Source organism: Macaca mulatta, chromosome 5 (genome assembly GCF_049350105.2).
Source record: "Macaca mulatta isolate MMU2019108-1 chromosome 5, T2T-MMU8v2.0, whole genome shotgun sequence".
Lineage (NCBI taxonomy): Eukaryota > Metazoa > Chordata > Mammalia > Primates > Cercopithecidae > Macaca > Macaca mulatta.
The window spans coordinates 9,124,340-9,137,856 of record NC_133410.1 but is presented as its reverse complement, the minus strand read 5'-3'; the positions used below and the strand labels follow the sequence as shown (position 1 = coordinate 9,137,856).

The following is a 13,517-nucleotide window of genomic DNA, read 5'->3' as shown; positions in this document are numbered from 1 at the left end:
ATGTTAAAAAAGAACAGATCTGACCCCCAGGGAGGTGAAGCTGAGGTGAATCCATTAGTCAGCAGTGGTTTTGCTGACACTCTTCTGCCTTCAGACTCCCAGTCCAGAATATGCTGACACACATCTGAGTATATTTGTAATAAGCTGAACTAGCCATCAATAGTTAACCATTAATCACTTATCAATATGGGCATTAGAAAATCTTTACAGTAACAGCTGGATGGAGTTTAATCATTAATGCTGTTTTCCTTGACAATGTCCCAGATTTACATCTGATTACCTTGAGAGCCCATCTATATATGAAACGTATTCCATTTGCTCTTTAGACTAGAACAGGCAAGGGAAACCCCAGGAGACAGGTAAGTCACGCTCACAGACCTGGGTCTGCTTCAAAGAGGATTTCAAGAATTACCGAGATTATTACAGAACAGCAGGAATGAGAGATTTGAAAACTGAGGGATTTGAAATCAACTTTACAGGATTCTGGTGAAGATCAAGGGGGAATACACACATAAGGTACTTAGTGTGGCATCTGACAAGTGCTAATCCAGAAAACGCAGTTGATTATGAGTGATTATGGCTATGGTAATTATTCCAGTGTCTGATAATCTGGTAATGACTGTCTCTTTCTCCTTTCTCACTCCACTCCCGTTATTCCTTCCTTTCTCCCTTTACCTCTCCCTGTCTTTCTTCTCTCCCTTCTTCCTCCTCCTCCCTGTCCTCCCCTCCTCTTTCTTCCTCTCTCTCTTCTTCCTTCTCTTTTTTCTTCTCTTCCTTCCCTTCTTTCCTTCTTTTCTCCCTCCGTTCCTCCTCCTCTTTCTCCTCTCCTGCACCTTACTTCCTCTCTCTCTCTCCCCACCTTAAAGCTGCTCTATTTTTTATATTCATTTTCAATTTCCTGTTTTGGGATCCACTTTAGTTTCATGCCAAAATCAGCAGACAACCCTGAAAATTAAGAAAAATGTCACAGCCAAGTGTGAATCAGAGAACTAGGGGCCCTGCATGTGTTGTGGGGTTCTCTGTCCAGAGCTGTTGGCCAGCGACTTGTAGGATGCACATGGTTTTGCCCTGCAGGGCCACATCTTAGAGTGGACAGTGTCTGAGGCAGCGACCACAGGCATTTCAAGGAAGCATGATCTCCAGCTTGCACGAACTGGAATTGTGAGAACAAGTCCACGTTCGCAGTTTGCCGACATTTGGGTACACTGACGCTCATCAGTGTCTTCTCTTCACCTTGTTCCTTCTACCCAACTCCAGCTTCTGAATGAGGGTCTGCCTTCACGCTCTCTGGGCTCAGATCCAACCTCTGTGACAGGTTGGGTGAATGAAGTTACTTTTTCGAGCTTTGGTTGCTTTCTTTCTAACATAGGCCTGGCATAGCATCAGACACAAGGTCTTATTAGCAGCAGCAAAAGTCATTTTCTAAATCTTTAATTCCAGATGCAGCCTAGGTAGGGGCCAGTCAGATCGCCTGGAGCAGAGTCCTCATCCTCTGCTGCGCTGGATATTAACTTTGCAGCTGCTAGGTTGTGGGTAAGCCCTGCAGAAAGGGGTGTGGGCTGCCTAGGTTGCAGATGGGCATTCAGGAGACCTGGGGAGGTGGCTATTCACCAATGGGCACAGCAGCATTTTGATCTTTTAAGAACCAGTATGACTGCGCCTGTGGGCCCCAGCAGAGCATTAGTTTTGAATAGCAGTCATTTTAGTATTGTTACTGAAGATGGGAAAGACAGGGACCTAGTATGTTCGGAGCTCTCACCATACACAGAGGTTGTGCTTTATCTTATGGATTGTATTTATTATTTTATTTAAGCTTTAGAAAATTATTTTGAGGAATTTTAGGGTTCTCTAGTCAAAGACCAAATGGGCCCCTCTCCTTTTTTTCTCTCTCTTTTTTTGAGACAGAGTCTTGCTTTGTTGCCCAGACTGGAGTACAACGATGCGATCTCAGCTCACTGCAACCCCCACCTCCCGGGTTCAAGCGAGTCTCCTGTCTCAGCCTCCCAAGTAGCTGGGATTACAGGTGTGTGCCACCACGTCTGGCTAATTTTTGTATTTTTGGTAGAGATGGGGTTTTGCAATATTGGCCAGGCTGGTCATGAACTCCTGACTCAGGTGATCCACCTGCCTTGGCCTCCCAAAGTGCTGGGATTACAGGTGTGAGCCATGGTGCCCGGTCCCTTTTTTCTTAAAACCGGTTTTAAGACATCATCCCTTCCATGAGGCGCTTATGAACAAGGAGCACCTTCTCTGTGTTCCACAGAGGCTATTACTTGTGTTGCCTCTGGGGATGATGAGGCTCGCCTGAGTGCATTTAGCATTTGCTATGTGTTTCACATACATGGACTCATTTAATCCTCACAACAGCCAGCAGAGGTAGGTCCTGTTATTTCCTCCATTTGAAACCTTAAAAAATGGAGGTACAGAGAGGTGAAGTAATTTTCCCCATCACACAGCTAGTAAGCTGTAGAGCTGGGATTTGAACCCATGGCTCCAGAGTCCATGCCTGGGGTACAAACTGTCTGTACATGGCCTTGCACTGCACAGGCAGGCAGTTTCCCACTGTGACGTCCCAGGGACGACGAAAGCATCTTCAGCTCTGTAGTGATCTCTGAAGAGTGAGGCACACAGTGTTGAGCCTCTGCTGGATACAGCTCCAGTGGCAGTGGGTTCTTATTGATTTAACAACCTTCTGCCTTTTCCTTGCTGACAGGGAGTAGGAGAAGATGGGAGTTGATAGTGACCCAGAAAGGACAACCCACCACGCACATCCTCCTGGAGCTGACAATGTTCTCTACCTGCAACATGATTTCTGGGAAGAATGCACGATTGTCTCTTTGTCCTCAGCCTCCTCTCTCTCAACACAGAGGCTTCATCATCTGGGGTCTGCCGAGCACTCTTCACCCACCCTGTGGCCATGTTCCCTTGCCCTAGTCCCATCCTACAGGAATATCCTTTGCAAATGGCCCCTCATTGCCTTCTCTTCTCCTTCCCCCCGTTTCTGTACTGGCTTCTTCCTCCACATTTGTGGTTGCTCATCTGCTCTGACTTCAGTTTGAATGGACAAGGCATACCCCAACAAAAGCCATGCTCGGACCACAGCTGGCATCACAGCTTCCCTCAGTTGTTCTCAAATCTAAAGCAGGGGTGTCCAATCTTTCGGCTTCCCTGGGCCACATTGGAAGCAGAAGAATTTTCTTGGGCCACACATAAAATATACTAATGATAGCCGATGAGCTAAAAGACAAAAACCACCCCCCCAAAAAATCTCATAATGTTTTAAGAAAGTTTACGAATTTGTGTTGGGCTGCATTCAAAGTCATCCTGGGCCGCATGTGGCCCTCAGGCCAAGGGTTGGACAAGCTTGATCTAAAGTGTTAGCTCTGGACGCCCACCATCTTCCCCCACACTGTCTTCTCCACTACTGAGCCATGAATAGGCCCTCAACACCTTCCCACAACCTGACCAGGCTTGTTAAGACAGCTCTCCACACTCCCTAGTGGCTGTTTTCCGGCTTCTCACTCCTGTCACCATCACCCTCCTTCTTTCCCCCGCAGTTGATGGCTTTTCCCATCCTTCATGTGGGTACCACTGGACTCAATACAGATGCCGCTGGACAGAAGTCCCCCATGTACCACACTTCCACATCTGCAATCTTTGCCGTACTTTTACCCATACATTGACTCACATCCTCATCACCTCTTCTGTTCCTATTCACATTAACTTTCTCTGACAACTTTCTGTACACAGACTCCTCTTGCAGGCTCTCCAGCCTCACCCCAACCACTCTACTCAAAGCACCCTTGTAACAGTCACCAAGGACCTCCATGTGGCCACGTGCCATGGATGCTGATCATGCCTCTTACGTGACCCCTGATTAATATTCACTCACATCTCCTTACAGTTCTTGTCTTGCCACTCCTAACACCTTGCTCTCCCTGTTTCTCTGACTCAGTCTCCTTTGAAATTGACTATCTCTAGCTTCTCTCCAGGTTAGAGTTCCTTAGAAAGTTTCCCCTTCTGCCCTCTTTCCCTGGGTGACCTCACCTAACCCCATGGCATTAAATACCAGTTGATTTATCTCCAGACCAGACCACTTCCTGAGCACCACTCTTATTTCCAGCTGCCCCAGCGATGTGTATGATTTGATGTCCCACAAACATTTCTAGGTCAACATTTCCTAACCAGAACTGTTCATTTTCCCCCACCCACAAATCTGTTACTTTCCGAGTCTTCTCTAGCTCAGTGAATGATAGTTGCCATAAAGGATATAACAAGGATTTGCCAGGCATCTCCCAGGACCTGTTAGCTACTGTATCCCTCATTTAACAATTATAATATGAGAGAATGATATCTATCTTCAATTGACTGATAAGGAAATAAACTTATAGGTTAAGTCACTTGCCCTGGATCACAGTGGCAAAGCCAGGATAGGGACTCAGGTCTTGATTCTAATGGCCTTGCTCTTTCTATTCCACTCACATCTTTTCAAATCGTGACTCTTGCTTAATAATCTGGAGACAATTTTCATCCTTAGGCCCCTGTAGGGCCACCATGTTGCATAATTCTAAGGGGACATTTACCATGTCATCTGTGAGGATGGCGGTTCCTGGAGTTTTGCAGAGACGGTCATTCACATGAAATAGAATGAGAGTGAGTCCCTCAAGGCGGGCAGGGTGGTGGCCGTGACTACCGTCATTTTGGCTTTCTTTGTCCCCTCCCATCCCACCTGACTCCATTCTGTCTCACCTCTTCCCCTCTCTTCCACTCTATCTATTCTGCTTGCCCTGCCTACCTCTGGCCAGGAACTCTGTCAGACTGTGACACAGAGATGAATCGGTTATGGCCCCTGAGCGTGAGGAGTATAGAAGTGTATCAGTCAGGGTTCTCCAGAGAAACAGAACCAATAACATGAATAAATAAATACACATGCATGCACACACATCACACACACACTTCCTATCTGTCTGTCTATCTGGTTAAATTTATTTCAAGAAATTGGCTCATGCAGTTGTGGGGGCTGGTAAGCCCAAAATCCATAAGGCAGGCCAGCAGGCTAGAACTTCCGGCAAGGCTGACGTTCCCTGCAGTCTTGTTCTGAAGGTGGGAAACACAGGCAGAATTTCTGTGTTGCAGTCTTGAGGCCAAATCCTTCCTCTGCAGGGGACCTGAGCTTTTTCTCTTAAGGTCTTTAAATGATTGGGTGAGGCTCACCCACATTATGGAGAGTCATCCGCTTTACTTAACGTCAGCTGATTGCAAACATTAATCATATTGAAAAAAAATACCTTCACAGCAATATCTGGACAATTCTCCAGATGTTTGATCAAACAATTGGGCACCACAGCCTAACCAACTCAACACATAAAATGAGCCATTACATGTAGGTCACAGTCAGTGGCAAGAACACAGATGAGAGAACAGTCAGCCCATACATATACCTTCTGGTTCCTGCCGGGCTAATGGATAGGAAGGTCACTTCCTATCAGTGGCAAGGACACAGATGAGAGAACAGTCAGTCCATACCTTCTGCTTCCTGCCAGGCTAATGGATACGCTGTGGGATGCACAGGAGGAGTGATTCAGATTTCCAGAAGGGACAAATGGACAGAGGAGGTGAGCCTTGAAGGTGAGACAGAGAGAGGAGCTAAGACGTCCCAGGCCAATGGTGCAGCCTATGCAATGGAAGACAGGCCTGAGAAGCACAAGGCTACAGGAACGTGGAGATCCAGAGGCTGGTGCTCCCCTCACATGCATGCTGGGATGTGAGGGGAGGGGCTGGCCCCTCAGTGCACGGCCTCGAATATCACAGTAAAGTTTGGACCCAGTGGTTCAGCAACTATCATTTTTGTCAGACCAGCTGAGCCTAAATCAGTAGCTTAGAGCCCATCATACTGTAAGAAATGGATATTCTTCCAGAATTGTATTTTCTGTCCTAGGAAGCAGGACATTCAAGCATTATTTTAACTCTACCTGGCTACCTGAGACTTTAAGGGCTTAAATCTTACATCAATTTTTCTTCTTAATTTAAAGCAATTTGAAAAACTTCTTTAGTTATAGAAGTATTTTTTTCACTGCAAAATATTAGAAAACTATAGGAAAACAAATAATAAGATAAAAATTGACTAGAATATCCTGGCCAAGTGGTAACTACTATTAATGGTTTGGTCGGTTTTCTGCCCATCTATTTTCCATGTCCATAAATATGCATCTGTCCTCTGTTCATCTCTGCGGCCGGTGTCTGCTGCTCTCCCATCCTGTGCTGGGCCAGGCCTCTCCCTTTCCACTCGTCCATGCATAGTCTGTTTGCTCTTCTGAAACTACCTCTTCTCCTAACGAGGGCAGGGCAAGGTCTGCCTTCCTCAGAATTGTATCCCCATAGCCTAGAATACGAGGCACTTAATATTTGTTGAATAAATAATTTAACGTATAAATATGATGTTTTAGGTTTAAGCGAAAAGACACGTGAACATAGTTTAAGTACATATATTTTGTGAATCTATTAAAAGGGCATCTTTTTTTTTTCTTTTTTATTATACTTTAAGTTCTAGGGTACATGTGCACAGCGTGTAGGTTTGTTACATATGTATACATGTGTCATGTTGGTGTGCAGAACCCATTAACTTGTCATTTACATTAGGTATATCTCCTAATGCTATCCCTCCCCCCTCCCCCCACCCCACAACTAATGTTGAATAATGTTTGTTTATATATCTTCCTTTTTCTTGTCAAGTAAGAATTTATTATGAGCATTTCCCCCGGCATCAAATATTCTCATATATATACATATATTTATTTTTGAGACAGAGTCTCACGCTGTCACCCAGGCTAGAATGCAATTGTGCAATCTCGGCTCACTGAAACCTCTACCTCCTGGGTTCAAGTGGTTCTCCTGCCTCAGCCTCCTGAGTAGCTGGGAATACAGGCACACACCACCACGTCCAGCTAATTTTTTGTATCTTTAGTAGAAACAGGGTTTCACCATCTTGGCCAGGCTGGCCTTGAACTCCTGACCTCGTGATCTGCCCGCCTCAGCCTCCCAAAGTGCTGGGATTACAGGCGTGAGCCACCGTGCCAGTCCTATTTTTTTAAAGGACTCCTTAACATAATTTTTAAGGACTCCGTAAGACTTCATCATATAGATGTATTGCAATTTATCCATATTTTTCTGCTAGATATTTTTTTATCCTATTATAAATACCATTTTTCCAACATGGAAAATGCTGCAATGAACATCTTGACCTTAGCTCCTTGTGCACATTTTTATGTCTGTTTTAGAATGCATTTTTATAAGTGTAGTAGTTGGGCAAAAGGGCAGAAATATTTTTATGGTTCTAGAAACATATTTCCAAACTCCAGAAAAGCTATAGAATTTTCTACTTCTGTCATGCCAGGGATTCAGGGTATGATTTTGGTAACTGTTTCCAATTTGACAGGTGAGACTGGCACTTTGTTTTAATTTGCACTGATTTTATTTTTACATCTTGGAGACAGCTAGCCTAGTGTTTTCAAAATGTGCCTCATCATACGAATTACCATCTGAATGAAAATATTCCAGAGAACAGCCTGTATTTAATAAGCAACAAGGCAAGTGTGGGAAGCCCTGCACTCAAAAATAGAGAAACTGAGGACAGAGGAGAGCAGGGAGGTGCCCAAGTGAGGATGCTGCTAAGTCCCATCCTGGCATCCCAGCCAGAGCTCCTCACAGCAAACCTTTCGAAGGCTGCTCTGGGCCACCTCCTCTGACTTGCACATCTGAGAAAGCAGCTGTCTAATGGCTTCTTTCTTTTTCTCTTTCTCAGAAATAACAACAACAAAAGTTCAATACCTGAAAAGTGAACCATGAAACTCAGTAAAAAGGACCAAGGAGAAGACGAAGAAAGTGATTCAGCGAAAAAGAAATTGGTCAGTGCTTTTTTTTTTTTTCTGTCTCCCTTATATGACTATTCTGGTCACCCAGGGGGTAGTTCCCCCTTCCCCCTGGGTCAAGGGGAGGCTGTTAAGGTGAAGCTGGGCAGAGAAAAGAGTGAGCAGCGGCTGAAAGCCAAGTTCTATGGGAAGGAGGCATCAGGATTGTAGAGCGTATGGGGTGAGGCTCAGAAGAGTGAAATTGACAGTCCTGATCTGCTGGTGACTTTCTGGGCTTGGGGCAAAAGTCTCCATTACAAAGGTCATTTCTCAACAAGGGGACATTGATGTTGACAATGATTATGTCATCATCCTTAAAGATACACTAAAATCCACCCCCTAATCCATCACAAGGCTTAGTCCACCTGCCCCTTCCTCCAGGAAGTCCTCAGCAGCTATTAATAGAATGACTTTCTTTCTTCTTGGGACTCATCAGACCCTCTCTTTAAACCTGATTCAAGAACCAATAGCCAGAGAGCGCCTACTCTGTGCTGGACCTTTACATAGGGCTCCCATTTAAAGACAGACTCTTTACATGGTTCTGTCTGGATCAAACCATGGTGAGGGCATCACTAGCCCTATTTTACAGGCAATGAACTGAGGCTCAGAAAGGGATGAAGTCACTGTCCAAGGCTATGTGGCTAGTACAGGTTTGAATCCTTCTTAAACCTTGGACTATCTGTGCCTTGTCTCCTGTGATGAGTGTGGAAGCTACTGTGACTCCAGGGAAAATGTATTTGTATTTATAATAAACCTGTATTCGGTAGGACAGAGATCAACACAAGTCCATTTACCAAGTTGTCAACGAAGTGTGAAACTGACAAACTGAACATCATTGTCCCCATAGAGGTGTAAAATGGAGGATAAGGGTGCAGTCACCTGTTTGAGGTTACCCAAGACCCCACACAAGAATAATGCCAAATAGACAGCAATTCTCTCTATCTTTTCTTGGTGCTTACATTAGGTGAGTCAAGAATCTACTGTCTAAGTATTTAGTGTAACGAAGGAAGGGATGTAGTCATTTCAAACATTCTGCTTAAATGATACTCAATAGAAACCCCCCCTTCTTTTCCAACTCTTCCCTGCTAGGAAATTTCCACCTTGTCTAAGATAACTTTTTAGCCTTAGGAAATCATCCAGAGGACAGTTTAAGGTCAATTCCAGAAGTGATGCCTATCTACTGGACCCTGTCCCTGAGCCAGGCTGGAGGAAGGCTAGGAATACAAAGAGGCTTAGGACACTGTGGGTTTGCTGAGGCTGCCATGACAAAGTCCCACAGGCTGGGCAGCTTAAATAACAGAAATGTATTGTCTCACAGTCTTGGAAGCCAGAAGTCCAAGCTCAAAGTGTCAGCAGGTTACTTCCTTCTGAAGCCTCCCTTCTTGGCATGAGTGGCTGCCTTCTGCCTGCATCCTCACGTGGTCATCCCTCTGTGTGTGTCTGTGTCCTCATTTCCTCTACCTATAAGGACACCAGGCATACTGGAATACAGCCCCATACATATGACCTCATTTAACCTTAATTACCTCTTCAAAAACCCTATCTCCAAATACAGTCACATTGTAAGGTGCTGGAGGTGAGGACTTCAACATGTGAATCTGGGGGGACACAATCAGCCCATTGAGACGCACACTATCCCTGCCCGCGGTGAGCTCCTGTGCAGAGGGGAAGGCACGTGTGAGCAGCGCACATGGAGCACAGAGGCAGCAAGATTTGGGGAGGCTGCTGGGAGGAGGTGGCGAGGGAGTTCAGTGCTGAAGGGTGAGCACAGTTCAGGGCAGTCAGAAGGGAGGGCCTGAGCAAGGTCAGGAGAACCTGAATGAGTAGGAACTTCATAAAGACAGGCAAGTTATGAGCGAATGAAGGAACCGATGAGTGTCAGAGCAGGCGGAACGTGCCCCAGCCCAGAACATCTGGGGATGTTTGTCTTATGACTTCATCTGTGATAGGAGTTGCTTCCTTAGCAGTTGCCTGGAGTGCGGGGCTGCTGGCCCTGTGGAATGGGGAACCGGTCCTGGCTTTGGAGGCGGGCTCCTGCATGCTCCCCCTGAACTTCAGTTGTTGCACCAAAATGTAGGTCTAATAGTTCCTCTGAGGACTGGATGGTATCATGAATGTGAACACACTTGGGAAAGTCCTGTGCATGTGTAATATGAGCTGAAGGTGAGGCAAGTGCTCTGGCTACCAGGAGCCCTGGTTAGCTGCCATCTGGGTCCGGGAGGGACCCATCCCCCCTCTCTTACTTTCTGTCCAGCCGTAGTTACACATTCATGTCAACTGCCTAATTCCTGGTGCCTTTTGAATTTGCAATCCCAACAGAGAACTACGAAGCAATTTTTAATGGGATGAGGGGTCACCTGATCCAATTTGCACTTTAGCAAAATCTGGTGAGGTCCCCACTGTTACAGATGAGGAAACAGGGAGGGTATACAGAGGGGAGTCACAGCAACGGGATGAGGAGGGTAAACGAGGTGATGAAAATGCAGTCCCCATCAGGACAGCATAGGGGCAGAGGGACCCTCCATGCACAGGGATGCGGCTGTCCCTGCCCCTCCTCTGCCCATCTCCTGCACTTCAGGCCCCAACCATGCTCCACTGACAATTTCACTTCCTCCCACACACTGCAGGCATCTGTGCCTGCAGGCCTTGGCTCCTTGCCCTCTCACCCCATATCCTTCTCCATCTGCTCAGAAGCCGCCTCCTCCAGGGGGTCTCCGAGATCCAGCTGAGATTGGTGTGGTGCCTCCTCCATGCTGTCCTGGGGAATCCTGCCTTTTTAGGCCATGTTGTAATTAAGGATGTGCACATCAGAATGCTGCTCTAGGCCCACCACTCAATGAGGAAACCAGGCTGCACGGCTGAAATCCAGTTCAAGAAATAGCCGCTTCTCCCAGGGGCGTGCCTGACAGATTAATATGCAGAAGGACGATTGCACTGAATGACTGGTGTGCTCAATACATCCCCAGCCTAACTCCCGAGGGGTCGTCTTCCTTTTTGCAAGTCTTGGTTCCCCACTTGCTGTGAGCAGCCACATTCCCACCACCGTGCACGTCGGGGCTGGAGGTTTCCGTGTGCGTTTCGCATTCCAGGTTCCTGGCATGTCTGCTGTACTCCACACCTTTTATGTTAGTGTGTGCTTCTTACTAAACGTACTTTGCTAACTTTTTGGTCTCTCTTTTGTGGACTGAGCCCCACCTTGCCTCCTGGACATTGTGCATTCACCAAGCCTGTCCCTGGCTCTGGCCCAGCCTCTGCACTGCTCTCTGTCTCTGGTAACGAACTGTCCTAGCCAAAATTGAAGGTGCTTCTCTGGCATCTGAGGCAACATGGCCATGTGATGAATTGATTCCCACAACCTCCTGGCGTGCATGAGGTCCTCGCCTTCTCAACACTGTCCTCGAGCCAGCCTGGGGCTGGCACACAGGACATGTCCCGTCAGCCAGTGCTGAATGAGCAGGACGGAGTAATGACTAAGAGGCGAATTCTTTTTCTTCCAAACCCACAGCCCTCGCCTTTGTCCTAGGCTCCAGGATAGCCCACGCTCATTTCCAGCACGCCACTCAGGGCTGGCTGTTTTCTATTTGAGCTTCAGAATAAGTCTGTAGGACAGTCAGAGTGGGGTCAATATTCCATTTTGCAGTGGTAGAAGTGGCAGCTCAGAGAATAAAGTGACTTGCCTGAGGACACACAGTTAAAAAGTGGAGGAGTCAGCCAGACGTGGTGGCTCACGCCTGTAATTCCAGCACTTTGGGAGGCTGAGGCAAGCAGATCACCTGAGGTAAAGAGTTCAAGACCAACCTGGCCAACATGGTGAAACACAGTCTCCACTAAAAACACAAAAATCAGCCAGGCGTGGTGGCGCACGGCCTGTAGTCCAAGCTACTCGGGAGGCTGAGGCAGCAGAATTGCTTGAACCCAGGTGGCGGAGGTTGCAGTGAGCAGAGATTGCATCAATGCACTCCAGCCTTGGTAACAGACAGAGACTCGGTCAAAAAAAAAAAAATAATAAAAAGGAGGAGTCAGGGGCAGAGCTGTATCCAGGCTTCTGTGTCAAATTCAGCCACCTCTCCATTCTTTCAAGCATTAGGGAGGTATCCTAGATTAATGGCAGTCACCCTGCTCCAGGCTTTGTTAAGAGAGAAAAATAAAAAGATGCTAAGAAAAAAAAAATTCCACCCCCTGGGTGGTAATCCTGGAGAGGACAGGTTTCCCTTTTTGGACTGTTTCGTTGTTGTAATAACCTAGGAGCAGGGAAAAAATGTTGCCCCGTTTCCTGTTCAGGCATGATCAAATTGCCACACTTCCTGTCGGGAATTCCTGCCCTCCTTCAAGTGGACTCTGCCTCCTCATTCACGGAGATGCCTTGGCAGAGTCCGGGGTCCCTGGACTGAGCCATCAGCTGGGTCACCGAGACCTGTGGCAAGGAAACAAAATATGAATTCCAAGGAACTGGGCCTAGTTTCCCTCACAGATGACACCAGCCATGCCGGGCCTCCAGGGCCAGGGAGGGCACTGCTGGAGTGTGACCACCTGAGGAGCGGGGTGCCAGGTGGGGGGAGAAGAAAGGTAAATACAGACACCTTTTCTGCATGGCTGGAGGGCTGCGGGTAGGGCAGGCCTGGGTGGCAGCCATGTGACAGTGCTCAGCCCCAGCCTGGCAGCATGTGGCTGGGGGATCTAGGGCTTTGAGGCAGGGAGGCCCCAGTTTGAGTTGCACTTCTCCATCTGTGTGACTTTGGCATACTCTCTCCAAGCCCCAGCTGACTGGGGCAACAGTGTCTCTGGTAGGCTGGGTGTGTACATGGAACGAGGCTATAGTGGCAGACTGCCCTGCCCCGTGCTTGTATGGTGGTGTCCCTCTTCTTACCCTCCCTGGGGCATGGCACGGGCAGCAGCGCCGTCGGTCAGCGGGCGCCCTCTGCCCCTGCAGTGAGTGGGGAGCGGGTGGAGGGCACAGGCGGGCCACACAGGCAGAGGGCTCCGGGGAGCACAGCTGAGGCAGGAGGAGACGGCCCCCACGGGCCCTTCACCAGCCTCTGGCAGGGGCACTTCACACCAGGTGCTCCCAATCTGATGGGGTGCAGATAAGGGAGGGGTCTGTGTCCTCTAAGGACATCGGGGCTGGGAGCAAAGAAGGCACAGGGCACAGAAACGATGGCACAGTCCAGGGGCTCAGAAGAAGTGGTATCTGTGCTAAGACTCAGAGGATAGGTTTAAAGAGAAAGAATGATAGACAACAGGCATTTCATCTGAAATGTGATTCTGTTCCATTGGGGATCCCCATTCAGCTCAAGCTCCTCTCACTGTAGAAAAATATTCTGGTCCTACATTTCACTTGGCAGCACCCATCCCCAAGGCTTATAAATGCTCCCTCTTGCCCCCGCATGTGATCAGCAGCCTCTACGGAGCACCTCCTCTGCAGCAGCTCCTCAACAACATATGTGGCCAGGGCTGCTATTGAGATCCCATTTCACGGGTGGGTAAGCTGAGCCCCAGAAAAGTCAAGTCACTTGATCAGGCTCCTACAGCTGATGGGGCCGTCCCTGGAGGTAAAGCTGATATCACTTGGCTCAAAGCCCCAAAGCTCTATCTTGTGGCTGGTAGCACTAG

The 13,517-nt window shown here is 47.7% G+C and overlaps 1 protein-coding gene across 1 annotated transcript in view; it reads left to right on the top strand.

Moving 5' to 3' along the window:
* Positions 1 to 276: 276 nt before the first annotated feature.
* The window catches only part of SLC2A9 (solute carrier family 2 member 9), a 198,903-nt gene continuing 185,662 nt past the window's right edge, over positions 277 to 13,517 (top strand). Inside the window, 4 exon segments of the mRNA XM_078002570.1 lie at positions 277 to 359; positions 1,906 to 2,023; positions 2,714 to 4,653; positions 7,802 to 7,904. Of these exon segments, the coding sequence (XP_077858696.1) occupies positions 7,842 to 7,904 (63 nt within the window). The 5' untranslated portion in view covers positions 277 to 359; positions 1,906 to 2,023; positions 2,714 to 4,653; positions 7,802 to 7,841.